Source organism: Juglans regia, chromosome 16 (assembly GCF_001411555.2).
Source record: "Juglans regia cultivar Chandler chromosome 16, Walnut 2.0, whole genome shotgun sequence".
Lineage (NCBI taxonomy): Eukaryota > Viridiplantae > Streptophyta > Magnoliopsida > Fagales > Juglandaceae > Juglans > Juglans regia.
In genome coordinates, this window is record NC_049916.1 from 23,672,295 (window position 1) to 23,698,863 (window position 26,569).

The 26,569-nt window shown below is 35.1% G+C and overlaps 2 protein-coding genes across 2 annotated transcripts; both read left to right on the top strand.

Annotated features, from left to right (window-relative positions):
* Positions 1-8,594: 8,594 nt before the first annotated feature.
* LOC109006483 (GDSL esterase/lipase At5g55050-like) lies at positions 8,595-10,587 on the top strand. Its single transcript, XM_018985773.1, has 5 exons — positions 8,595-8,835; positions 9,048-9,193; positions 9,324-9,572; positions 10,003-10,252; positions 10,367-10,587. Exons 1-5 carry the CDS (start codon positions 8,595-8,597, stop codon positions 10,585-10,587), a joined length of 1,107 nt encoding a protein of 368 aa, XP_018841318.1.
* Positions 10,588-20,808: 10,221 nt separating this feature from the next.
* LOC109006482 (GDSL esterase/lipase At5g55050-like) lies at positions 20,809-22,815 on the top strand. The gene is made up of 5 exons (XM_018985772.1): positions 20,809-21,049; positions 21,268-21,413; positions 21,546-21,794; positions 22,229-22,478; positions 22,595-22,815. The coding sequence occupies exons 1-5, from the start codon at positions 20,809-20,811 to the stop codon at positions 22,813-22,815; spliced, it is 1,107 nt and encodes a 368-aa protein (XP_018841317.1).
* Positions 22,816-26,569: the final 3,754 nt, after the last annotated feature.

A 26,569-nucleotide genomic window follows, 5' to 3' on the forward strand; every position in this document is an offset into this window, starting at 1 on the left:
CCCCCCGTTTCACTTTCTTTCGTTCGTCGTTCCCCCCCTGTTTCGCTTCCGTTCGTCATTCGTCGAACTCCTCGGCTCCTCGCGACGACCACGCCGCCCTCCAGGCTCGCCGCTCCACTCATCTTCACGGTGACGTCGCGTCGCCTCCACTCCAGTGTGCTTCAGTCCTCACTCCTCACGCCTCACGGTGACGCCGGCCCCCTCTGGTTTCACGGTGACGCCGAGTCGCCCACAAAGACTTAAACCACGGATTCGCACTTGCCGCCGCCAGCGCCCAGTCGCCCACGCCCACGCCCATCGCCCACGCCCACGCCGCGCCTTCCACTGTAAGAAAAGTTGATTTTGGAGTTGTTAAATGTGTTGTACAGTTGTTGTATAATTTTTCTCGGCATCCAAACAGGGTAACCCGTAAGTTGTAACACTCATGGATTCCGATTGAGTTGTTTAATAATTCTTGAATCTTCACGTGTGGCTAGAGTAAAATCGTAATGTTCTGTATGCTTCTTCAAATTAAGCGCAAGGTTTAGTCTTCTGTATGACAGTATGTAATTGTATTTGGGATTAATGCGCAGGTCATAAATAATTAAGCGTAAAATTACTGCTGCTTTGTGGCTTTCACTTGAATAATTAAGCCCATTACAAATTGTGAATTAGCCTTTTCTCTCATTTTTAATTCTTTGGTTTGAAAAGTGTCGGTAAATGAGCATTACAAACTGGCCTGTTTAATTTGAAAGTGCCAAAGATCTTGAAACAATTGAAAAAAAAAACCAAGTTATAAGCATAGAAAATAAAAAAATTCTGAAATATCATGAGTTGGTCATGATGAGCAGTCAATATAAACTAGCTATTAATCCTATTTTGAACATCAAAGATTGATTGTATTAGCATCTTTCAGTTTTGTTGTGGTTTGTTGAGATGGTGGAGAATTCTCCCTAACAGGCTAACAAGAATAAATTATTAAATTTGAATCCAAGAAGAGATGGCGGAGAAAATTTAATAAATTTGATGTGTATGTGACATATGTCATTCCAAAGTGGAGAAAAATAAAACAAGAAAAAAAAATTAAAATATTTGGAATTTTTGAAGGTAAGTCATGTTTTACTATTGTCATTAACTTAACTAAAACTCCAATAAATTCAATTAAAGAGTTCATTTATTTTATTTTACCCAAAGTCTCTTGAAATGTAATCTACACGATTGTATTACGAGTTTATCTTTTTCATACTCAATCGGGCATATTCTAGATGATCTTAATCAAGAATTCTAGGAGATATATATATATATATCAATCTCGTAATAAATTTTGTAATTAATTATAAAAACGGGCATATAATCTACACGATTGCTGCTTTCGTTTTTTAAGCGTAAATTGGTCCCCTACAATTAATGTCATACTCTTACATTTGTTATTGTTGTTTGTTATCAGATGAGTTCGGTAGCAAGTGAAAATGATGAGATGATTGATTTGGACCCATTTGACTCAGAAAGTATTCAAAATGAGGAAGTTAAAACAAAAGGAAGGAAACGATCAAATGTGTGGGCTTTTTTTGAAATGGTTCCTGATTCTGAGAACAATTATGGCAAACCACGAGCCAAGTGTAAGATGTGTGGAGTTATTTATATGGCAGCAAGCAAATATGGAACCGGCAATATGAGGCGTCACATTGAGACATGCCCTAGGAGAAGTTCACGAGATATTGGTCAGATGATGTTATCACAAACTAGTGGAAATATTTCGGTAAGCGCTCATAAATTTGACACTGAACAATATAGAGAAATTTTGGTATCTGCTATTGTGAAGCATGAATTGCCTTTTCGGTTTGTTGAATATTCGGGGGTGAGATCTTTATTACAATATTTACGTCCAGATGTTCCAATTATTTCTAGGAATACTGCCAAGGCTGATTTGGTTAAGATGTATCATCGAGAAAAAAAAAGGATTAAATGCATGTTAAATGATTCTCCTGGTAGAATTAGTCTAACATCTGACTTATGGACTTCTATAACCACTGATGGTTATATGTGCATTACAGCACATTTTCTGGATAAGAATTGGGTTCTGCAGAAAAGAGTTTTGAACTTTTCTTTTATGCCACCACCACATAATGGCATATCTTTGTCTGAAAAAATTTATAATTTGCTATGTGAGTGGGGAATTCAACACAAGATTTTTTCATTGACTTTAGACAATGCTTCTTCTAATGATGTTTCAGTAGAGTTGTTAAAAATTCAATTGAACATTAAGAAAGCTCTTCTTTGTGATGGTGAGTTCTTTCATCTTCGTTGTTGTGCCCATATTCTGAATTTGGTAGTACAAGATGGATTAAAAGAGATTGATGTTGCTATCCAAAAAGTTCGTGAAAGTATCAAGTATGTCAAAGGATCACAAACAAGGAAAGTAAAATTTATGGATTCAACAAATCAAATGTCTTTGGATAGCAAGAAAGGGTTGAGACAGGATGTCCCCACTAGATGGAATTCTACTTATCTTATGCTTGAGAGTACTCTTTTCTATCGCCGTGCCTTTACTCATTTAGAGTTGACTGATTCCAATTTTAAACATTGTCCATCAATATCTGAGTGGGAACGAGTACAGAAGATTAACGATTTATTGAGAGTTTTTTATAGAGACACCTGTAATTTTTCTGGGATTAAATACCCTACAGCCAATCTCTACTTTCCATCAGTGTTTTCGATTTATTTTACATTAAAAAGGCACTCTGAGGGTGAAGATGACTACATGAAGAGAATGTGTTGTAAAATGCTTGCTAAGTTTGAGAAATATTGGTCCGAGTTCAATGTGTTGTTGGCTATAGCAGTTATATTGGATCCTCGATACAAGCTTCATTTTGTTGATTTTTCTTATACAAAGCTTTATGGAGAATGTTCTATAGAGTATATGAATGTTCGGAGCAAAATGTCATCTCTTTTCATGGAATATGGTTCTTCTAGTGCTCCTACAACGACATGTTCTACCACGACTTCTGATAGCACTGTTATTAGAGAGGAAAGTCAGTCTTCATATGATAATTTTTTATTGGAGGTAATATCAAATAATCTTTTTTGTTTAATGATTATATATTATATTGTTGTTTCATATCACATATTGGCTTGAAAATATTTTTATTTATTTTTTGTATACAGGAATTTGATACATTTAGACCTGATGAACTTTCTGGCTATATGAAAAAAAGTCAATTGGATCTTTACTTGGATGAACCTATGGCAGAAAGAAATGCAAAGATTGATATTCTTTCCTTTTGGAAAGGAAATGAATTTTGTTATCCTGATCTTGCTCGTATGGCTCGTGACATTTTGAGTGTTCCAGTTTCTACAGTTGCATCTGAATCTACTTTTAGTGTTGGTGGGCGTATCATTGATCAGTTTAGAAGTGCACTAAAAGCAGATATTGTTGAAGCATTAGTTTGCACTAGAGATTGGTTATATGGTGAAGAGCAAGGTAATATTATAGTATTTTATTAAATAAATGACTGTAATTTTTCAATGATATAAAACTTTACTGATGTCTTTTTTTTAATAGAAATACAAGAAGAAGTTAAATTGGACGAGTTAACTGAAGATGTAATGGAGTTGGAGAACAACAAGGGCAAGGGCTTGGAGGACGCTCCACCTCATTCTTCAACTTCTAGATTTGTTTAGATTTGTGTTTTTAATTTTTATTATATTTGGGATTGTAATATTAATATATTTACTATGTGTGTTTTGTTTATCATATTTGAGATATAATTTTAATATATTGTTACAATGTGTGTGGATATTTGTTTGGATTGTAATTTTAGACTTGTAGTTTTTTTTTTAGATATTATTTATATTTATAATTTATAATGGGATAAAACGGGTCGTGTCGGATCGTGTCATATCGTGTCAGTTCAATCCATTAATGTAAACGGGTTGAAACGGGTCGGATCGTGTCGTGTCAATTTATTTCCTAATGTGTCATAACGGCTCGTGTCGTGTCAACCCGTTATCAAACCGTGTCGTGTTCGTGTTTAGAATTTTGACACGAAACTCTTAACGGGTCGTGTTCGTGTTGACCCATTAACTGTAATGTATATACTCTGACACGACACGAACACGACCCGTTAACACGATTTGACACCCCTAGTGCGATCGATGATGACATATGTTGATCTACCAATACATTTTTTAGGTGAAGCATTATCGACTGCTATATATATACTGAATAGAGTTGAAACTAAAGCGAAACTCCTTACACCTTACGAGTTATGGACGGGACATAAACCAGACTTAAGTAAGCTCAAGTGTGGGGTTGTAAGGCACAAATGCTTATCCCAAGGCCACTAAGGGATAAATTAAAAAGCAAAACCTAGGAATGCAAGTTTATTGGGTATGTAGAAAATAGAAGTGGCTATAGATTTTATCATTCTGAAAGAGAATTGATAGAAAGTAGGGATGTCGTTTTCTTAAAAAATACGAACCTTATTACTCCTGTTGATTAGATAGATTTATTAAATGATTTAGAGAATCAACAGATCTCCACAGAGTCTGACAATGAAAATTCAGATATTATTCAAATCCAAAATAATAAAAATAAAAGAAAGTCAAATGAAAATCAATCTTCAGGTATTGATGTTGGAGACAGTGGGAGTAAAACATCCAGAAGACCATCAATATTATTTCAAGATCATTATGCACTAAATACCAGTTTGGAAAATTTAGATAATGTTCCTGAAAATTTTTCTGAGGCAGTCAATAGTGTTAATTCAAATAAATGGCTTAAGGCTATGAAAGATGAAATAGAATCAATAAACAAAAATAGTGTTTGGGAGTTAACGTATCTTCCAAAAAATATAAAAGTTATTGGCTGTAAATGGGTTCTCAGAAGAAAATTTAAAGTTGATAGTAGTTTGGAAATGTGCAAAGTAAGGTTAGTGGCCAAGGGATATACTCAACAACCAGGTGTAGACTTTGTGAATACATATTCGCTTGTGGCGAAGTTCACATCGGTAAGAATCATCAGGTCAATTGTTGTCAAGATGAATTTAGAATTACATCAGTTAGATGTAAAAATAGATTTTCTCAATGGTGAATTAAAAGAGAATATATTTATGATTCAACCAGAAGGATTCCAAATTAAAGGACATGAAGAGAAAGTCTACAGGTTGAGGAAATCACTGTATGGACTTAAGCAATCTTCAAGACAGTAGTACTTGAAATTTCACCAAGCCATTTTGAAAATGAGATATGAAATGAGTCCACTAGATCATTGTGTATACATATGGAAAAATGATAATAAATTAACATTATTATCATTGTATGTTAATAATATATTACTGGCAGGTAATTGTCTAAATATGATGCATGAAACAAATGAATTCTTGAAATCTAAATTTGAAATTAAAGACATGGGTGAAGCTGTCTATGTTCTTGGTATAAGAATTTCTAGAGATAGAAATTCAAATCTATTTTATTTAGATCAAGAAAAATATCTAGAAAAAGTGCTTAAAAGATTTGATATGGAAAATTATAAATCTTTAAGTACGCCTTTTTGCAAAGTTGATACTTTAAATAAAATTATGTGCCCAAAAGATGATGAGGAAATAAGTGAAATGTTTAAAGTTCCCTATGCTCAAGCTGTCGGAAGCCTCGTGTATACAATGACAAGTACCAGACCCGATATTTGTCATGCAATAGGATTGGTAAGTAGATTTCAATCCAATCCAGGTAAAGAACATTGGCAAGCAGTGAAGCGTATATTAAGATATTTACAAGGTACCAAAAATTTGAAATTGTGCTTTAGAAACAGTGATCTAGAATTAATCGGTTATCGTGATGCTGATTTTGGAAAGTGATATAGATGATAGAAAATCTATAACTGGATATATATTTCTATTTGGTGGAACAACAGTGTCTTGGTTAAGTAAGAAACAGGGCTGTGTTGTTAAGTCTACTATGGAAGCAGAGTATATTACTTGTAGTACTCCAGTGAGTAATGTGATGTGGATAAAATGCTTTATTAAAAGCTTGAATTTGGGTACATCCACAGAACCACTCAATGTGTTTTGTGATAATCAATCTGTCATTTCATTGATAAAAAGTAGTACACAGAGTTTCAAGGGAAAATACATTGATGGGAATTATCACTATATTTTAGATATAGTGGAAATAGGTGAGGTCAAAGTTAATTTTATTTTCTCGACCGAAATGGTAACAGATCTGATGACCAAATGTTTATCTCTGGAGAAATTCAAAGAATATGTGATTAGAATGGGATTGAGAGAAACCTAGTTAAAGCAATCTCATGGTCGACATGCATAACTCAGCAAATTCTGGAGAGACCTAGAAAATTGGAGTTAAGGTGATATCCAAATGAAAATTTTGATAATTTGTAAAGTCACCGATAAGGTGATCAAGAAAAACCTCAGGAATAGCCTTAGAGTGAGTACTTGACGAAATTTCAGTGCAGGTTGATTAACCAAGTAAAATGTTGATCGTGGTAAAGTCGATAATAAAGTGATTAAGGAAAGACTCAGGTGAGTAAGTACTTAGCGAGCATTCAATGACATTCACAAAAGTTTTAGTGAAATGTGATTTGATTACCCAACTAAATAGTTAATCATTTGCAAAATCATTGATAAAGTGATTATGGAAAACCTTAGGAATAGCCTCTAGAGGAAGTACTTAACGAAAATTCAGCGCAGGTCGATACATGTATTTTATATTCGGCTGAAGTCGTCAATTGTGATAGGGGAATGAATAATTGATCCAATTACAAGATATGGATTATTGATCCAGTCACGGAAAAATGATGCAGTTCACTAAATTTTCCTTTTTAGTAAAATGAAGTCACTCCTAATATGTGATCAGTGGGACCACAAATGGTAAAGGGTGCGGTCATATAAGATAATGAGAAAAACGTGTGCACGTAGAGGCTTGTCATGCTCTGACGCTGATCTGCAAGAGTAGCAGATGAGAGTTGAGTAGTGGAAAGTTCATATTGGTACCAAGGTAAAATACTCAACTGGATCGTCACCGTTTTGTGTGATCAAGTGGAAGATATTATTCTAAGGGGTGTGATCACCAAACGGTTTACCCATTAGAATAACACCCTCTAACATGGTGATAGTTCCCATAAGAGGTAATGTTTAAGGAAGTGTCAATAGACACAACCTTTTAATTTAGTCAAAAGATTGTGTCACATCTTAAAGTCGTGACATTTGTGTTACCATTGGTTAACCAATGGATGTGTCATTTACCAAATTGTGCATAATGGCCTATAAATAGAGGTCATTAGTGCACAAATGAATGCACTCAATTCCTTTTGTTCATTACTAACTTGTGAAACAAATATCCTCACAGAAATATCAGCATATTACCATAATTCAGCTTCCATTTGTTTTTTATTTCTCTACATATTGAACATCTCATGCTGACACATCAAAGTGAGAATTTTCAGAGTGGATCCACCGGAAGTAGTACTTTAATTTCATACCCAATGGGGCCGGGCCACGAAAGCAAAACATGCATGTGCTTTAAAAGTTTTGTCCCCATTTTTAGCTACGTAAAAATTAATTGATATTTTAGCGAGAAATAATTTCTGCAATAAAATCTCATGATGTTGAGCATTGAATTAATGGTTGTTTAAAATCAAGAATTTTCTGGTCTTGCCATTTTTCAATGTCACATATTAATATATATTGCTAATTGCTATGTCTGCATGGATTAAGCTAGCATAGCGAGCTGTGTGTGCATGGCATGCACAACGTACGTCGTAGTAAGGACCAAAGGAGTATATATATATTATATATAATACATATTTTTATTAGCCTTTCTTAGACTCTTCTAAGATTTTAACCCTTTTTCTCCTGTCTTTTACTGATTTCTTAGTTTTATCATCCTATATCATTGGTAACTCCAAGAGTACTAACCGGCCCCAAGAGGGACAAAAGACAACCGGCTGGCCTCCGGCAACGTCTGCATGCTTTTTGTTATGACAGGGAATTTGGCTTTTACATGTCACCACCACCAAATAATGATGATAATTTCAAGTTCTAAATTAAACCAGAAATGATAAATTACGCAGAAATATTGACAGCAATACATGAAAAGATCGCCATCGATCGGTAGAAATTTCTTATCGTTAGTACTGCATCTTTATCCATATATGGTACTACAATATCTGACTTATAATTCAAACTCATGCATTTTGTTCTCGTAGCTTTCTTTGTTTCACAAAGCCAAATCCAGTCAAACACATTAAACTAGGCAAAGTTGGCATATTTTCACGTTGTTTATAGCGATAAGAATTAAAGTGGTTTGCTCATTGTAATCACTGATTTTGGTCGATCCTCCGGGTCAACCCGGCCGTAAGAAAAGCTCTAGGACGATCCGCCCATCCAAACAATGGCTTTGTTCTTTTGCATGTATGCATTCTTGCTGAAGGAAAACGACCCCTTTACCGAGCACTCACATTATTGTAACTTTCTGCAACATCTCTTTATATAAACCCTAGAAAGATCTTAATATTTCATCAGTGAAGTTTCAAGCATTATTGAAACGTACAGTCCTAAAAAAATTGAGAAAGTTTCCTTTCTGGTCATCAGTTCTTCCTCATGGCAGAGACAAGCTTTGCCATTCTACTCTTATCCTTGGCGACGATTATCCTTAACGTTAATGCAGATGCAGGCAGGCCTGCTGTTTTTATACTTGGGGACTCGACAGCAGATGTTGGGACCAACAATTTCTTGCCAGGCAGCCAGGCAAGGGCTGACTTCCCTTTCAATGGCGTTGATTTTGCTTTCTCTATACCCACTGGAAGGTTTAGCAATGGCCTAAACAGTGCTGATTTTCTAGGTCAGTATAGTTCTAACACATGCATGCTGAGTACGTTGTTCAATCTTCTGCTTTACATTTCCCACGAAATGCATGCATTTGCTACGAATGATCGAAATCTCTCGTGGCCACGAATGACATAATTAATACCTTATTTTTTTTCCATTATTATTATTATTATTATTATTATGATGGTTTCTCAACCTGAACCGGTACATGATACTCATGATCAGCCAAGCTACTGGGCTACGAGAAAAGTCCACCACCATATCTTTCAACTGTAAATTACTCACGTTATAGTCTAACGAGGCAAGCCTTAAAGGGTATAAACTTCGCCTCTGGAGGGTCCGGCATTTTTCGTCTGACAGGACAATTACCGGTGAGGGCCTCTCGCTCTCTCTAGAAATTAAATTTATTAACATTCGTTCATGACTATTTAAACTGCAATGATCTTTTTATAAGCGTGAGATTGATGACATGTTCTAATTATATTATTACTTTCTGCTCAGTCTGATTCACCAAACGGCAGGAAACAGAATGTGATTCCAATGGCAGAGCAAATAGCGCAGTTTGAGAGTATTCGCAGCTCTCTTATGGCTGCAATGGGTCCCTTACCAACCTTAAGGTTTCTTTCCAAGTCTTTGTTCTTCATTAGTATTGGCAGCAATGATATCTTCGAATATTACCGTTCCAACAATAATTTATCAAAGGAACGCTTCTTCGCCAGTTTAGGATTCGCTTACGAGAACCAATTAAAGGTACGTACGTAAGTCTCCTTTCTTTTTCTTTTTTTTTTTCAAATTTTATTTTAGAGCCTTGATAGCTACAAGCGGTTTAGCGCACCAAACTGCATACTAACATTGACATGACCTTTTTATTAAAAAGAAAAAAAAAATTGAGAGAAGAAAAGATCGTCTCATGAAAATTATTTTTATCTTCAATTCGCACCGTTTCATTAAATAGACGCCTTACATATCAGCATCGGTATGTGAACTCGCTTGCAAGAATAATTTTTCTTTATATTTTATAACTCATTTTATAACTAATTAACGTAATTATTTAATTTTATTAAAATATATATTTATAAATTAGTAATCATAAAAAAATAAATAAAAAAGATATCAAGATAGCTGGCAGATGATGATCAGCTGATCACAATGGATTCTGATACCACGCTTGTACATGCAGGCTCTACTCGAACTGGGAGCTAGGAAGTTTGGGATTATAAGTGTCCCGTCAATTGGCTGTTGTCCATCTCAAAGGCTCAATAGTCCTAACGGGGGTTGTTTGGAGGAGTTGAACGATCATGCAAGAGCTTTTCACACAAAGATTGAGAGAATCTTGTACAGGCTCAGCGAAGAATATCAAGGCATGAAGTACTCACTTGGAAACGCCTTCGAGATGACAATTAATGTCATAGACAACCCACTTCCATACAGTAAGCTAGCTACAATTTCACTCTATATATATATGATCTCCCATTGCGCGTACGTGCCAAATTAAGTACTATTGGGCCAGAATTTAGTCTGATGCAAATAACGTTTTTTTTCAGATTTTACGAACGTGAAGACTGCATGTTGTGGAGTTGGGAGGCTCAATGCAGAATCCAATTGCAATCCAAATGCAAATCTTTGTTCGAGTCGCAATAATTACTTGTTCTGGGATTTGTTCCACCCAACAGAGGCTGCTGCTCAACTGGCAGCAGTAACTCTCTTCAGAGGTCCCACAAGATTTGTAGCCCCTATCAACTTTTCTCAATTGGCCCAGGCGTAGTACGTACCCTAACTACTAGTCCTCGAGGGCCCAAGGCCTCCTGATCAAATAAGCAATTTCATTGCATTAAATCAAATGTTTTTCTTTTCTTTTTTTCACGATATTATGCTTTTGAGAGCAATGTTGGTCGTTGATGTAATTTTTTGTATGGTTTGATCGATTAAGAACTCCTATTACAAAATAAGAAAATAACTGTTATTACAGAACGAGTTTTTTCGAATGAATCTGTTACCTCTGGTTAAAATGTGTAGTGAAACATGATCTACATAAGAGGTCATGTACCTCTAGTGTGAAGTTCTGCAGATTAACTTATGATTTAGGAAAACAAACATCTTTAATGTGGTAAAACCTCTTGGGATTTTGTTACTACCATAATCGAGCTGAACTGATTTGAGAAAAAAAATAGCACTTCCATTGTGGCATGAAGATAAATACAATATCAAAAGACAGCATCAAATGAGGTTTCAAGATGGTTAGAACATTCAACATATTGTGATCACTCTCATTGGCAATCTGCAAATGCAAGGTTTATTAAAACCAGTTACAAAAGTAGGCAAACCCATTTCACACTCCCTCCCTTCTCCCCAACTTAAACATACTGCCTAATCCATCAACAATTCCAAACTTTTCTCTTCCTGACCCCGACTCCACCTACAGCTTGCCGACTCCCCTTATCCCACCCTACGAGCCCCCAAGCCTCTTCTCCCATACCACCTAATAACATATCAAACTCACTCTCTGCACCCCCACCTCCTCCCCCACCACCACCACTCTGATGTTCCACTCGACCACGCAAAACTCCTACCCATCTTAACAACAACAACTGCCCCTCATTGCTTACCCCGCCACCTTTACAAACCATGCCATCGTCCCATTTACAGGAAGCTCGTGACTCCACTGCTCCTTCCTCATCATTGTTTGCGGAAACTCTCTGCCCACCTGGTAAAGCATTTCCTCTCTCTGCTACTCTTTCTTTCACGGATTATCTCCTTCATATTTTTCCTTTGCTTCCGTTATTTCATCATCTCATAAACCATCTTCATATGGTGAAGCTATTAAAAATCCTAACTGGTGCAAGGCTATGAGGTCTGAAATAGATGCTCTCGAACTCAACAACACTTAGTCCCTTGTTGACTTACCTCCTAGTAAACGTTCTATAGGCTGTAAATGGATTTTCAAGATCAAATATCACTCCAATGGCAGCATTGAACGCTACAAGACAAGTTTAGTTTCCAAAAGAGTTACCCAACAAGAAGGGCTTGACTACAAAGAAACTTTCTCACCCGTGGCTAAGCTCGCCACAGTTCGCACCTTATTGGCTGCTGCCTCCGTTCGAGGCTAGATCCCCAAACAATTCGATGTGCAAAATGCATTTCTTCGCGGCGACTTAGATGAAGAAGTATACATGCACACACCTCCTCGTTTTTCTAAGGGTTCTCCTTCACAAGTGTGCAGATTAAACAAGAGTCTTTACGGCTTTAAACAAGTCTCACGACAATGGTACCAAAAATTTTCTAATGCTTTGCTTGATTTTGGTTTTCAGCAATCTAAAGCAGACTATAGCCTTTTCACTCAACTGAAAAATGGCTCCTTCACTGCACTCCTTGTTTACGTCGACGAGATCATTGTGGCAAGCTCAAATATGCAATCTGTTGATGCTCTCCAAGCATTTCTCAATGAGCATTTTCGTATCAAGTCTCTTAGCGATCTTCGTTATTTTCTTGGCATCGAGGTAGCCCATTCTTCCAAGGGAATTTCCATTTGTCAGCGCAAATATGCGCTTGATATTTTCGCAAATGCCGGCAAACTTGGTTCTCAGCCAATCAAAATCCCCATGGATTAGAACCTTAAACTTAGCAAATTACATGGAGAACCTCTCTCGGATCCAGTTCCATATCGACGTCTGGTTGGTCGGTTGCTCTATCTCACCCTCACAAGGCCCGATCTCTGCTACTCAGTTCATCACTTGAGCCAGTTCTTGTCAGCCCCGACAACAACACTTAAATGCAGCCCATCAAGTCCTACGTTACATCAAGAATGCTCCTGCACAAGGCTTGCTTTTCCCTTCTAGCTCCCCACTTACACTTCGTGCATATTCAGACTTTGATTGGGCATCATGTGCTGACTCACGTCGCTTGGTCACAGGTTTTTGTGTCTTCCTTGGCCACTCTTTCATCTCATGGTGATCGAAGAAGCAGACAGTTGTATCAAGAAGCTATGTTAAGGCCGAATATAGGGCCATGGCCTCGACTTCCTGCAAATTGCAGTGGTTATCTTACATCTACCCATTTCTCTTCCAATTGATTTGTATTGTGACAACCAAGCCATGCTGCATATAGCCAGGAATCCCGTCTTTCACGAGCGCACCAAACATATCGAGTTGGATTGTCACCTCATCTGCGACAAGATCCAAGCTGGATTTCTGCGTCCTTGTTCCATTCGATCAAATTCTCAGCTTGCGGATGTGTTCACCAAGGCTCTTCCTTCATCCCAATTTTTATCCTTGTTATCCAAGATGGAGATAGAAAATATCTATGCTCCATCTTGCAGGGGGATATCATAGAATAAAATTCCTCTACCAACTCACCAAAACAACTTGTGAGACACACAAAAGAATCATCAACAAACTTTCTAGCATAAAGAGTAATTTGTACAGATATTTAGAATAGCTTAGTATTTTTACATCGTATAGAATTAGACGATTCCTTCTATATATTGTTTAATGTACAGCATAGATGAGAAATGAAAAAAGGTTCAGTCGAATTATTCCACACTGCGCCTTTGTCGTCTATTTTTTGCTCTGCTTCTTCTTTATCCCAGCTGAGCTTAGCCCCATTTTCACTAAATCTGACATGAACACTCGGATTGAACTTAAAAGGCTTGGTTGAGAAGGACTAGGAAAAATACTGGCTTACACGTGAGGGAGAGTGTAAGGAATAATCTCACATTACCTGTAGACAAGGTCTTGGACATATTTATAAGGAATGAACAATCATCTCTTGTTGAATCGGTTTTATGCAGAAATGAGTTAGGCCCATGAATTTCTTTAAAAGGAAATTTCAAACTCACATGCTTAAGACTTCGATCTATTTGGATAATAAAAATATCTCAGATAATCTGTGAATAATAGTGAAATAACAGTGAATCGTTTGTGAATAGTAGTGAACTAATATAAAAATATCTAAAAATAATTATTGTTTTATGTGTAAGGCCTGGCCGGTCTCTCTTCCTTCAGCTTGGGAAGCCTTGTATTATGCACATTAAATATGTCAGTCACCTTTCTTTCTTATCATAAATGCTTTCTTAAGTTGTTGCCTAATTTGAAATGCTCAAATGGAAAATAATAATAATAATAAGATTGATCAAGTGGGCTCCCAACATTTATAACTATTTGTATAAATATTTTAGACTATCAAAAGAGTAATAACTCAAGCCTTCAAGTTCTTACCCCAAACACAAGGGGATCCTTTTTCCCACGATAGGATACTTGAAACTTAATCATGCTCTCATTCTTTTCTAGCCCATGACCTTCTTCCTTGTTCACTGTTTCTGGAAAGTCCTTGCGCGAGGTTGAAGACAACCCGGTCCAACGGTCATCCAGTTCGAAATTGGGAGGGACTAAAAGACAGTGTCGTTTGGTCCAACGGTAAGCAATTTCAAATTCCATCTGGACTAAATGACATTGTTGTTCAGCCCAAGGAGAAAAACGACAATGTCGTTTTCAGCACTGAAGAGACACAACGGTCACCTCCAAACGACACCGTTTTTCCCCTTCAAGCTGAGCTACAAGCCGATCTCCGAGCCGAGCCGCTTACCGAGCCGCCGACCGCCGATTTTCTCCAAAACCCGATTTGCACCGACTGAACCGGTTTACTCGGTTTCCTGAACCAGTTCATGACAGATTTGTTCAATCGGGCCGTTCGAGATCATTTCAAGCCCGATTTGGTCCGTTCAAAACCCGTTGTGATCCAAATTTCCAAAACATTACAAAGCACCTTTTGGTCGAAATTATTGCCAGAAATTCTTTAACAAATGTGAAACATCAAGAAAATGTCGTGGATATCCTCAATCGGGGCATCACTTTCATTATTCTCCTTATATAAAATATAATAGGAGAATTTCTAGGCTGCCACCTTAGATTAAATCCAAGGGTTATTATTACTATTAAGTTTGTAATAGCTAGGGGTGATTAACGGTCCGGTCGGACCGACCGGACCGACCGTTTCGGTCCGGACCGGACCGGACCGAGACTTAGACCGGTCCGGTCCGGTCCATATTTTAGAGGACCGAAATCATTCGGTCTGGTCCACGGTCCACAGTTTTTTCGGACCTGACCGGACCGGACCGAATGAAAAATTTTTTAAAAAAAATATTTTTTATATATATTTTATATATAATAATTGTACAATTAACAATATAAATTTTTAAATATATTATTAATACTTGTTAATATTCTATAAATTAACAATATTTTATATATATCTTCATTTAACCTATCACTATTAACAATATAAAATTTTAAATATACTATTAACACTTGTTAATATTCTATGAATTAATAAATATATAATATCAATTAGTTAATTATATAGTAATTATATAAATTAATAATATAATTTTCATCTAATTTATTATCATTGACCATATAAAATATTTTTTTATTGAGTTTGTTACATAATCCACATTAATAAGTCACTTAATTTAATTTAGTATTTTAAATAAATTTTTTTATTAATTATTTAAAAAAAAAAAAAAAAGAGGGCGGACCGACTGGATCGGTCCCTTTGGGTGTTCGGTCCGGTCCGGTCAGGAAAAATAATGGACCGAAAATTTTCGGTCCATCGCCGGACCGGACCGGACCGGCCCGTTTGCAGCCCTAGTAATAGCTAATAGCTATATTTTTTTTACAGTTGAACTATTGTATTTAAATAGTATACATTTATTATTTTTACATTCTTCTCGTTGATTAATTTTTTAAGGTTTATTATTCATGGCACCAAAGAAAAGTATTCATCCCTCAGGGATAGAAAAACTGAATGGAAGAAATTTTCGGGCCTGGAAAATGCATATAACTTTTATTCTAACCCACGAAAAGACCTTATATATATTAACAACACCTGAGACTTGTGAAGAAATTGTAGAAAATGATGAAAGTGAAAGTGAGAGCAGCGTTTCAAATAAAGATAAATGGATAGAACACAATGCATGGGCAAAAGGTTTAATTTTGCATTGCATGAGTGATCATATTATTCCTTTATTTGAAGACTATGAAACTGCTAAAGAAATTATGGATGTAGTTGAAACAAAGTATGATTTAAGGTCGAATACTTATGTATAGTTATTATTGGATAAGTATAACCGGACTTGTATGGAAGAGAATGATGATATTGTGATCATGTATTTCAAATGGAATTAATTGTAAAAGAATTACATGATGACGGTCATCCTCTCACTGATAAAATGCAAGTTACAACCATACTAAATAGTCTTCCTTCATCTTGAGATCACATTGTTACTTCTTTAATATACAGTGAAAATGAAGTAACAATGATATCGCTTCCAGTACTTTTAGTATTCGAAGGAGAAATGATTAATAGAAGGAATAAAGATGGTGAATCATCTAATTTATTGATGGCTCAGGATAAGCATTCTACACAGAATAAGATGAAATCAAAACAATTTAAGAAAGAAAAATGGTTAAAAAGGAAACAAAATAAACCATTTTCTGGAAACCGTTTTAAGTGTGGAAAGAAGACCCATTACAAATCACAATATCCTAACAAAGGAAAAGCACAAGAAAGCAAGAAAATTGTGATGGTAATCTCAGGAATGGCCTTAGGTGAGTACTTGACGAAATTTCAGTGCAGGTTGATTAACCAAGTAAAAGGTTGATCGTGATAAAGTCGACGATAAGGTGATTAAGGAAAGACTCGGGTGAGTAAGTACTTAGCGAACATTTAGTGTCATTCATTAAAGTTTTAGTGAAATGTGATTTGATTACCCAAGTAAACGGTTAATCATTTGCAAAGTTGTTGATAAGGTGATTAGAGAAAACCTTAGGAATAGCCTCTAGAGGAAGTACTTAACGCAAATTTAGCGCATGTCGATACATGTGTTATGTATTCGGCTGAAGTCGTCAATTGTGACAGGAGAATGAATAATTGATCCAATCACGAGAGATGGATTATTGATCCAGTCACGGAGAATTGATGTCGTTCACTAAATTTTTCTTTTTAGTGAAATGAAGTCACCCCTAATATATGATCAGAGGGAGCACATATGGTAAAGAGTGCGATCAGATAAGGTAATGACAAAAACGTGGGCACGTAGAGGCTTATTATGCTTTAACGCCGATCTGCAAAAGTAGCAGATGAGAGTAGAGTAGTGGAAATCTCATATTGGTAGCAATGTAAAATACTCAACTGGATCATCACCGTTTTGTATGATCAAGTGAGAGATGTTATTCTAAAGGGTTTTATCACCATCTAACATGGTTATGGTACCCATGAGGGATGATGTCTAAGTAAGTGTCAATAGACACAACCTTTAGTCAAAATGTTGTATCACTTATTAAGGTCGTGACCTTTGTGTTACTATTGGTTAACTAATGGATTTGTCATTTGCCAACTAGTGCATAATGGCCTATAAATAAGGGTCATTAGTGCACAAATGAATGCACTAAATTTTCTTTGTTCATCACCAACTTGTAGGACAAATACTCTCATAGGAGTGTCACCATATTGTAATTCTGCTTCCATTTGTTTTTTTATTACTCTACAGTCAGAACATCTCATGCTGACACATCAAGTAATTTCTAAATCGACCAGCTAGAATACGTGCAGAGAATTATAATCTGTATCTTAATGAGAGATAGATATATATATATATATATATATATATCAATTAACCAAAAGCCAACAGTACCGTATGGCCGATTGTGTTGATCATGATCAGTTTTTTTCTCGAACCTGCATGTATCATGCATGTGAACCCTAACATATTATATATATCTCAGGGATATTGATGTTGTCACCAAAATGATCAAACTATCACCTTTTTGGTACACGTGTTGAGATATGTATGGTACTTAATTGCTTTACGCCATGCATCTTAGGGTACGTAGAATGGAGATTATCAAAAAAAAAAAAAAAAAAAAAAGATATATATAGATCTATGTCGTGGTAATCTCATTCCACCACTAAATTAATAAATCATGATCGCAATATAACTAATTATACAAATATTTATTTTTAATAACGTGGAATTGTATCATGAGTACTACTTGCATGTACAGAAACAAAAACAAAGTGAGAATTTTCAGAGTGGATCCACCGGAAGTAGTACTTTAATTTCATACCCAATGGGGCCGGGCCACGAAAGCAAAACATGCATGTACTTTAAAAGTTTTGCCCACATACATTTTTAGCTACGTAAAAATTAATTGATATTTTAGCGATAAATAATTTCTGCAATAAAATCTCATGATGTTGAGCATTGAATTAATGGTTGTTTAAAATCAAGAATTTTCTGATATTGCCATTTTTCAATGTCACATATTAATATATATATATATATATATATATATATATGTTGCTAATTGCTATGTCTGCATGGATTTTCAATGTCACATATTAATTTTCTGCAATAAAAGCAAGCTGTGTGTGCATGGCATGCACAACGTACCTCGTAGTAAGGACCAAGGAGCACATATATTATATATAATACATTTTTATTAGCCTTTCTTGGACTCTTCTTATAAGATTTTCATCCTCTTTCTCCTGTCTTTCACTGATTTCTTAGTTTTATCATCCGGCTATCATTGGTAACTTCAAGAGTACTAACCGGCCCCAAGAGGGACAAAAGACAACCGGCTGGCCTCCGGCAACGTTGATAAAGTGATAAAAATTACATGATAAAGCTGCTTAAGTGAATGAATTATTTAACAAAAAATGAATTAAGCACTTAATTATGTATTGATTTTTAGTACTTGACTCTATGTAAAGTTATGATATTTTACACTCAAAAAGAGTTGTAATGCAGGGCCTCACTGCGGGACGAGCAGCAACTGCCTCACTGCAAGCAGCTCGCACGAAGACCAGTTCACGCATAGCAGCAGGGACGAAGTGGAACGCGGATTGGGCGAGACGCAAAATGCAGGAAATGGAGATGAAACGCGAACCTAGACCGCACGTCAAAACGCACGAAATTGGACAGCTCGAAACGCTGGGCTGCGGACGTGAAACGCGGACGAATTGGAACGAGAGCTGGGCGAGACGCGAAACGCGGACGCACACACACGCGGGCACTCACGCGATGGAGACGAGCTCACGCAGAACCACTCACGCACTCACAGCACCGGTTCAAAACGCAGGAGATGCAGACGTGAAACGCAGGGGCTGAGGCGTGCACACTGCAGAGAGACGAAACGCATGATTTGGAGGCATAAAATGCAAAACAGAGGGTATAAAAAGTAAAGGAATTTCGTGCGCCGACAGTTTTTTTTTGGAGTTTTCAGTTCTCATCTTTTTTTTCTTCTTCCGCATGTTTACTGGGAGTATTTTTTTTTCTTTCGTTTTTTATTTTCCTTCTGCTGATTCTTCTTCTTCGACATTTGGGTTTCAGCAAACACTGCTATTTCATTTTATTTTCCGTCAGTTTTTATTCTTCTCAGTTTCGAATTTCAGCATATCTGAATGATACAGTATATTTTTATTCAGTAACTTTCATTTGAAACAGTACATGATGATGTTAGATTTTAATTTTCTTGAGCATTTTGTTAATCTAGAGATGATAGGCTAGATTTTTAGCTTGGGATTCAATGAGTAACCCATGACTATTTAGGATTGGATTTACTTCAATATTTAGTGCTTTTGATGATTAACTTGATGGATTATATCTCAATGTGCAGCTAGAAAATATTAGAGTTCCTTGTTCTTGGTTTAGATCAATTGTAGACGTAAAGGCACAATTGATACTTGAACAAGTAACATGACTTTAATGTTTTTCTTTCATTTTTCTATGATTGTTATATAATTTATCAAGTAGTTTTATTAAAATAAAATTGTGGTTCATTGCTATATTATCCGACTATGATTTCTAGGAATGAGAGAATGGTTGAGAGAAAATGAAAAGAGAAGTAAATCCATCACCAAATTAGTGGGCAAAAATTGCATCCCAAGTGTTTGTTTAATTGTTTTTTACAAGTTTAAGTCAACTTCCACACGATTTCTTTAAATCTCTTTAATCTTAGCAATTTTAGAAAAAATAGATTCTCTTTTATTTTTAGCTTTACTTATGCTTGAACGTCCCGACAATTTCATTCATAATTCATTCTACACTCCCTTAGTAAATAGCCACATTTAGGTGTCAATATTGTTAGTGGTTAAGTTTAGAAATTTAGTTTACTCTTTTCTTATCAATTTAAACTTTCGTGTCACTCCAAACGGTAATATGTGGTCTTGCGAAAATGAAATGTTTGCTAAATTCTCATTGTCCCTGTGAATTCGATCTTGGGATTTACCCTTGTATTACTTTGACAGCTTCTACGCTTGGAAGTCAAAATTAAAAGCTGATCAAATGTCTGCATGCTTTTTGTTATGACAGGGAATTTGGCTTTTACATGTCACCACCACCAAATAATGATGATAATTTCAAGTTCTAAATTAAACCAGAAATGATAAATTACGCAGAAATATTGACAGCAATACATGAAAAGATCGCCATCGATCGGTAGAAATTTCTTATCGTTAGTACTGCATCTTTATCCATATATGGTACTACAATATCTGACTTATAATTCAAACTCATGCATTTTGTTCTCGTAGCTTTCTTTGTTTCACAAAGCCAAATCCAGTCAAACACATTAAACTAGGCAAAGTTGGCATATTTTCACGTTGTTTATAGCGACAAGAATTAAAGTGGTTTGCTCATTGTAATCACTGATTTTGGTCGATTCTCCGGGTCAACCCGGCCTTAAGTACTAAAGCTCTTGGACAATCCGCCCATCCAAACAATGGCTTTGTTCTTTTGCATGTATGCATTCTTGCTGAAGGAAAACGACCCCTTTACCGAGCACTCACATTATTGTAACTTTCTGCAACATCTCTTTATATAAACCCTAGAAAGATCTTAATATTTCATCAGTGAAGTTTCAAGCATTATTGAAACGTACAGTCCTAAAAAAATAGAGAAAGTTTCCTTTCTGGTCAGTTCTTCCTGATCATGGCAGAGATAAGCTTTGCCATTCTACTCTTATCCTTGGCGACGATTATCCTTAACGTTAATGCAGATGCAGGCAGGCCTGCTGTTTTTATACTTGGGGACTCGACAGCAGATGTTGGGACCAACAATTTCTTGCCAGGCAGCCAGGCAAGGGCTGACTTCCCTTTCAATGGCGTTGATTTTGCTTTCTCTATACCCACTGGAAGGTTTAGCAATGGCCTAAACAGTGCTGATTTTCTAGGTCAGTATAGTTCTAACACATGCATGCTGAGTACGTTGTTCAATCTTCTATTTTACATTTCCCACCAAATGCATGCATTTGCTACTAATGATCGAAATCTCAGGTGGCCAAGAATGACATAATTAATACCTTATTTTTTTTCCATTATTATTATTATAATTATTATTATGATGATGGTTTCTCAACCTGAACCGGTACATCATGATACTCATGATCAGCCAAGCTGCTGGGTTACGAGAAAAGTCCACCACCATATCTTTCAACTGTAAATTACTCACGTTATAGTCTAACGAGGCAAGCCTTGAAGGGTATAAACTTCGCCTCTGGAGGGTCCGGCATTTTTCGTCTGACAGGACAATTACCGGTGAGGGCCCTTCTCTCTCTCTATAGAAATTAAATTTATTAACATTCGTTCATGACTATATAAACTGCAATGATCTTTTTATAAGCATCAGATTGATGACATGATCTAATTATACTTTTACTTTCTGCTCAGTCTGATTCACCAAACGGCGGGAAACAGAATGTGATTCCAATGGCAGGGCAAATAGCGCAGTTTGAGATTGTTCGCAGCTCTCTTGTGGCTGCAATGGGTCCCTTACCAACCTTAAGGTTTCTTTCCAAGTCTTTGTTCTTCATTAGTATTGGCAGCAATGATATCTTTGAATATTACCGTTCCAACAATAATTTATCAAAGGAACGCTTCTTCGCCAATTTAGGATTCGCTTACGAGAACCAATTAAAGGTACGTACGTCACTCTCCTCTTTTTTTTTTTTTTTTCAAATTTTATTTTAGAGCCTTATAGGTATATACAGTTTGACACACTAAGCCACGTACCAACGCTAACATGATTTTTTTTACTCAAAAATAAGGAAAATATTTTGAGAGAAGAAAAGATCGTCTAGTAAAAATTATTTAAATCTTCAATTCACACCGCATTTCATTAAATGGACGCCTTACATATTAGTATATGTGCGCGAACTCGTTTGCAAGAAGAATTTTTCTTTATATTTTATAACTCGTTTTATAACTAATTAACGTAATTATATTATTTTATTAAAATATATATATTTATAAATTAGTAATTATAAATAAATAAACAAATAAGATATCAAGATAGCTGGCAGATGATGATCAGCTGATCACATCGGATACTGATACCATGTTTGTACATGCAGGCTCTACTCGAACTGGGAGCTAGGAAGTTTGGGATTATAAGCGTCCCGTCAATTGGCTGTTGTCCATCTCAGAGGCTCAATAGTCCTAACGGGGGTTGTTTGGAGGAGCTGAACGACCACGCAAGAGCTTTTCACACAAAGATAAAGTCAATCTTGTGCAGGCTCAACGAAGAATATCAAGGCATGAAGTACTCACTTGGAAACGCCTACGAGATGACAATTAATGTCATAGACAACCCACTTCCATACAGTAAGCTAGCTACAATTTCACTCTATATATATATGATCTCCTAATGCGCGTACGTGCCAAATTAAGTACTATTGGGCCATAATTTAGTCTGATGTAGATAACGTTTTTTTTTTCAGATTTTACGAACGTGAAGATTGCATGTTGTGGAGTTGGGAGGCTCAATGCAGAATCCAATTGCAATCCAAATGCAAATCTTTGTCCGAGTCGCAATAATTACTTGTTCTGGGATTTGTTCCACCCAACAGAGTCTGCTGCTCAGCTAGCAGCAGTAACTCTCTTCAGCGGTCCCACAAGATTTGTAGCCCCTATCAACTTTTCTCAATTGGCTCAAGCGTAGTACGTACCCTAACCACTAGTCATCGAGGGCCCGAGGCCTCCTGATCAAATAAGCAATTTCATTGCATTAAATCAAATGTTTTTCTTTTCTTTTTTTCATGATCTTATGCTTTTTAGAGCAATGTTGGTCGTTGATGTAATTTTGTGTATGGTTTGATCGATTAAGAACTCCTATTACAAAATAAGAAAATAATCGTTATTACAGAACGAGTTTTTTCGAATGAATATATTACCTCTAGTTTAAAATGTGTAGCAAAACATGATCTACATAAGAGGTCATGTACCTCTAGTTTGAAGTTCTGCAGATTAACTTATGATTTAGGAAAACAAAGATCTTTTATGTGGTAAAAGTAAAACCTCTTGGGATTTTGTTACTAACATAATCTAGCTGAACTGATTGAGAAAAAAAGAAAAATAGCAATTCCATTGTGGCATGAAGATAAATACAATATCAAAAGACAACATCAAATGAGGTTTCAAGATGGTTAGAACATTCAACATATTGTGATCACTCTCATTGGCAATCTGCAAATGCATGATTTATTAAAACCAGTTACAAAAATAGGAAATTAAAGAAAGTGATGAAAAACCCAACAGCAGCTGATTGCTTAGCCATAAAAGTTTAAAATAGTACTGTCTTGTCTTCTATGAATAACTGGAGGTTAATAGTGTCAAAGAATCAAAAATAGTTAGGAGATGTTGTGATTCGTGAACAGTATGCCATGGGAACATAAAGTTAAAACAGAGTCGAACCTTATTGATCAGTTTTTGCAGAGAACCATGCTTGTAAAAGAGAAGGAAAACATGAATTCTGCCTAAAACCATGAAACGTACAAAATTTTATCCAGCCCAGTAAAACCCTAACAATAATAGATAGGAAGAGTGAATCATACCCATAAATCTATTAAAAGCAAGCTGCATGCTTCACTTTAAGCGTAGTACACCAAATTAATCACATTTGTTGCCATCCAATAAAGCTGCAATCAAGTTCTGTGCAGCTCATCCACTGCAACACGTAATACACATACATATAGCCTTTTCAAGCAGCAGCAACCCCTATTAACCTATCCAGCAACAGAGGTTATTGGTCAATAACCAAAGGAGCAGATCATTATTCATCACAAAATTATTACATTATCCACATTTACTTACTTCTGCAATGTTACACTATTTAAGACTGTCGTAAATATTACAGTTAATAAAACATTATTGTTTTCATAAAGTTTCTTCCGTCCAATCGATTAAGAAACGATTTTGACCACGACCTAAAATTTATTATTCGTTATTATTATCTTACTATTGAAATCAAAAAAATAAACAGAACAAATAGCGGAAAACGAACCCTGATGACGGAGGTAACGGCGAGAATCTCGGATAATAAGGCAAAGAGGAAAGGGTGCGAGGTGGCCTCAGCGACGAGAAGCCCCAGCCCTAGAGAGCCGACGCTTACTTAACAAAGTGAGGTCCGATGGTTTTTTGCTTTTCGTTTTCCACGAAAGAAAAAAAAAACAAACAAATTAAGTTCTACCAAACTGAAATCAAACAGCAATGAAAAGCGTGTAATCTGTGAGATAGAGATATTAGGGTTTTATCAGGGTTCGAACTTTGGGAAAGATAGGTTTGGGTGCGAGGAATCTGTGAATGCCCTGGGTAAAAACCGGTTCCGGGTTTAAATATGAGTATTGTACCGTACCCGGTTATACTCACCTCCGGTTGGGATACAAAAGTCTTTTCAATTCATCTTAATTTATGTTATCTAATCATTATAATTTTTTAATTTTTTTTATATAAAATATAATATATAATTAAATTTTTTAAATTTTAAAATAATAATAATACTAAAAATAACATTCTAATAATATTTTATTCAACTTTAATCTCAACTCATTATTCAAATATTTATTAATTAAAAAGATTTAGGTGTTATTTGAATAATGAATTGAAATGAGATGAATTTAGATAAAATATTAAAAATTGAATACAATATTGTTAGTATATTATTTTTTTAAATTATTCTTGTTTAAAATTTAAAAATTTTAATTTTTTTATTATATTTTATAAAAAAATTTTAATGATAAAATGAGATATAACACTTTTAATATCCAAATCAAATTTGGACCAATAACCACCAGTGTAACCCAGTTATTGGAATCTCGGGCTGAAAAAAAAAAAAAGTTGCTCACATGAACAGTAATAGTTATTATTAAAATAAAAAGCTAAATACGTATTAAATTTACAGAAAGAAAGTACTTGTCCAAGCGAAAACGTATTAAACATAGGAGATAGTAGTTACAACCCTGCCTTTATTAGGGTGGTCTACCTTCTTAAAGTTTTGCTACAATTAATGTAACGAACTATTATAACAGTTAGCATCCCAAAAACCTAATCACGGAAGTTTAAGCAACCTTTGACTATAGCCAGTCACGTCAACGGTGTTAATTGCATTATGCATCTTAATCAGCAACCGGTATTATTTTTAAAAGAAAAATTATACAACACTTCACGTAATAATATTTTAAAAATATGACTATTTTTGTAAATATCATATAAAATTAATATCATTTTACAAAAATACCCTTATAATAATAATAATAATGTATGACTATTCAAAATTAAATTTTAGTTTTATCTGTATTTATGCAAGTAAATTAATATAATAATAATAAATTAATATAATTTCATGTGATCTATTAAATTTATTTTATAATAAAAATAATTTTACACTCTAGGACATCATTATATATACATTTTTGAGTTTACTTAGATATTTTTTTGTGGTTCAATTATTTTATTTATAAACTTATTTATAATTATATTATAGATCTCATTTTTTAAAGAGAAATGTTACTTATCATTCTCACACCATGTATTAAAATATAATTTGTTATTTTTATCTTTCTATTTAAATACATATATTTATACATCAATATGTGTATTTAAATAAAATGACAAAACTGATAAATTACATGTTGATATGTGGTGTAAAAAATGATAAGTAAAAAATTTTTTTTAAAAGAATTTATAGGTTATTATAAAAAAAAGAATTTGCACATTGCGGCTCTTATTAATAATCATTTATTATAAATTTGTATATATTAAATTATCCTATTTTTCAAAAAAGGGAAGGATTTATTTAATAATAAAATTTACTTGTCCACATTAAATTAAATTAAATTGTGATACGCCCGAGCAGTCTATCTATAATTTAGCGGCAATGGTTTTATAGGGCGCATGAAACTCCTTTGTGGTCCCCCACACTCGACAAGCGCCGATCCACAGTTATTTTAATCATTAAATTAAAATAAATAAATAATTCTAGTGAAAAAATTAGCATTTTCCTCTATAGAAATGCTAATACATGGTAATTTTCTCACTAGAATTATAGGGCGCATGAATGCAGATAATATCTCAACTCATATGTGAATCTAATCGGTACAGCATTTTCCTCTTTACATGCAAGCCGACTTGAGGGACCCACGTGAATAGTTAGTAGGAAAATGCTAGTCTTTTCGTTGGGGCTCCTTCTAGATTTTTTTTCTTTATTTTGTTTTTACTTCTTGATTAAAAAAATATTTTTTGAAGATGTTATAAATTTATTTTTGTAAAAAAATATATAAAAGTGTTTAAAAAATATATATAAAAACAAAAAACAAAAAAATACTTAAAATACACTAGCGGCTCCCTGGGAGCTCCCATGATAGCTGTAGAACCGCCCAGGTTTAAATAATCGTGTTAATCGACATTGTTGCAATTAA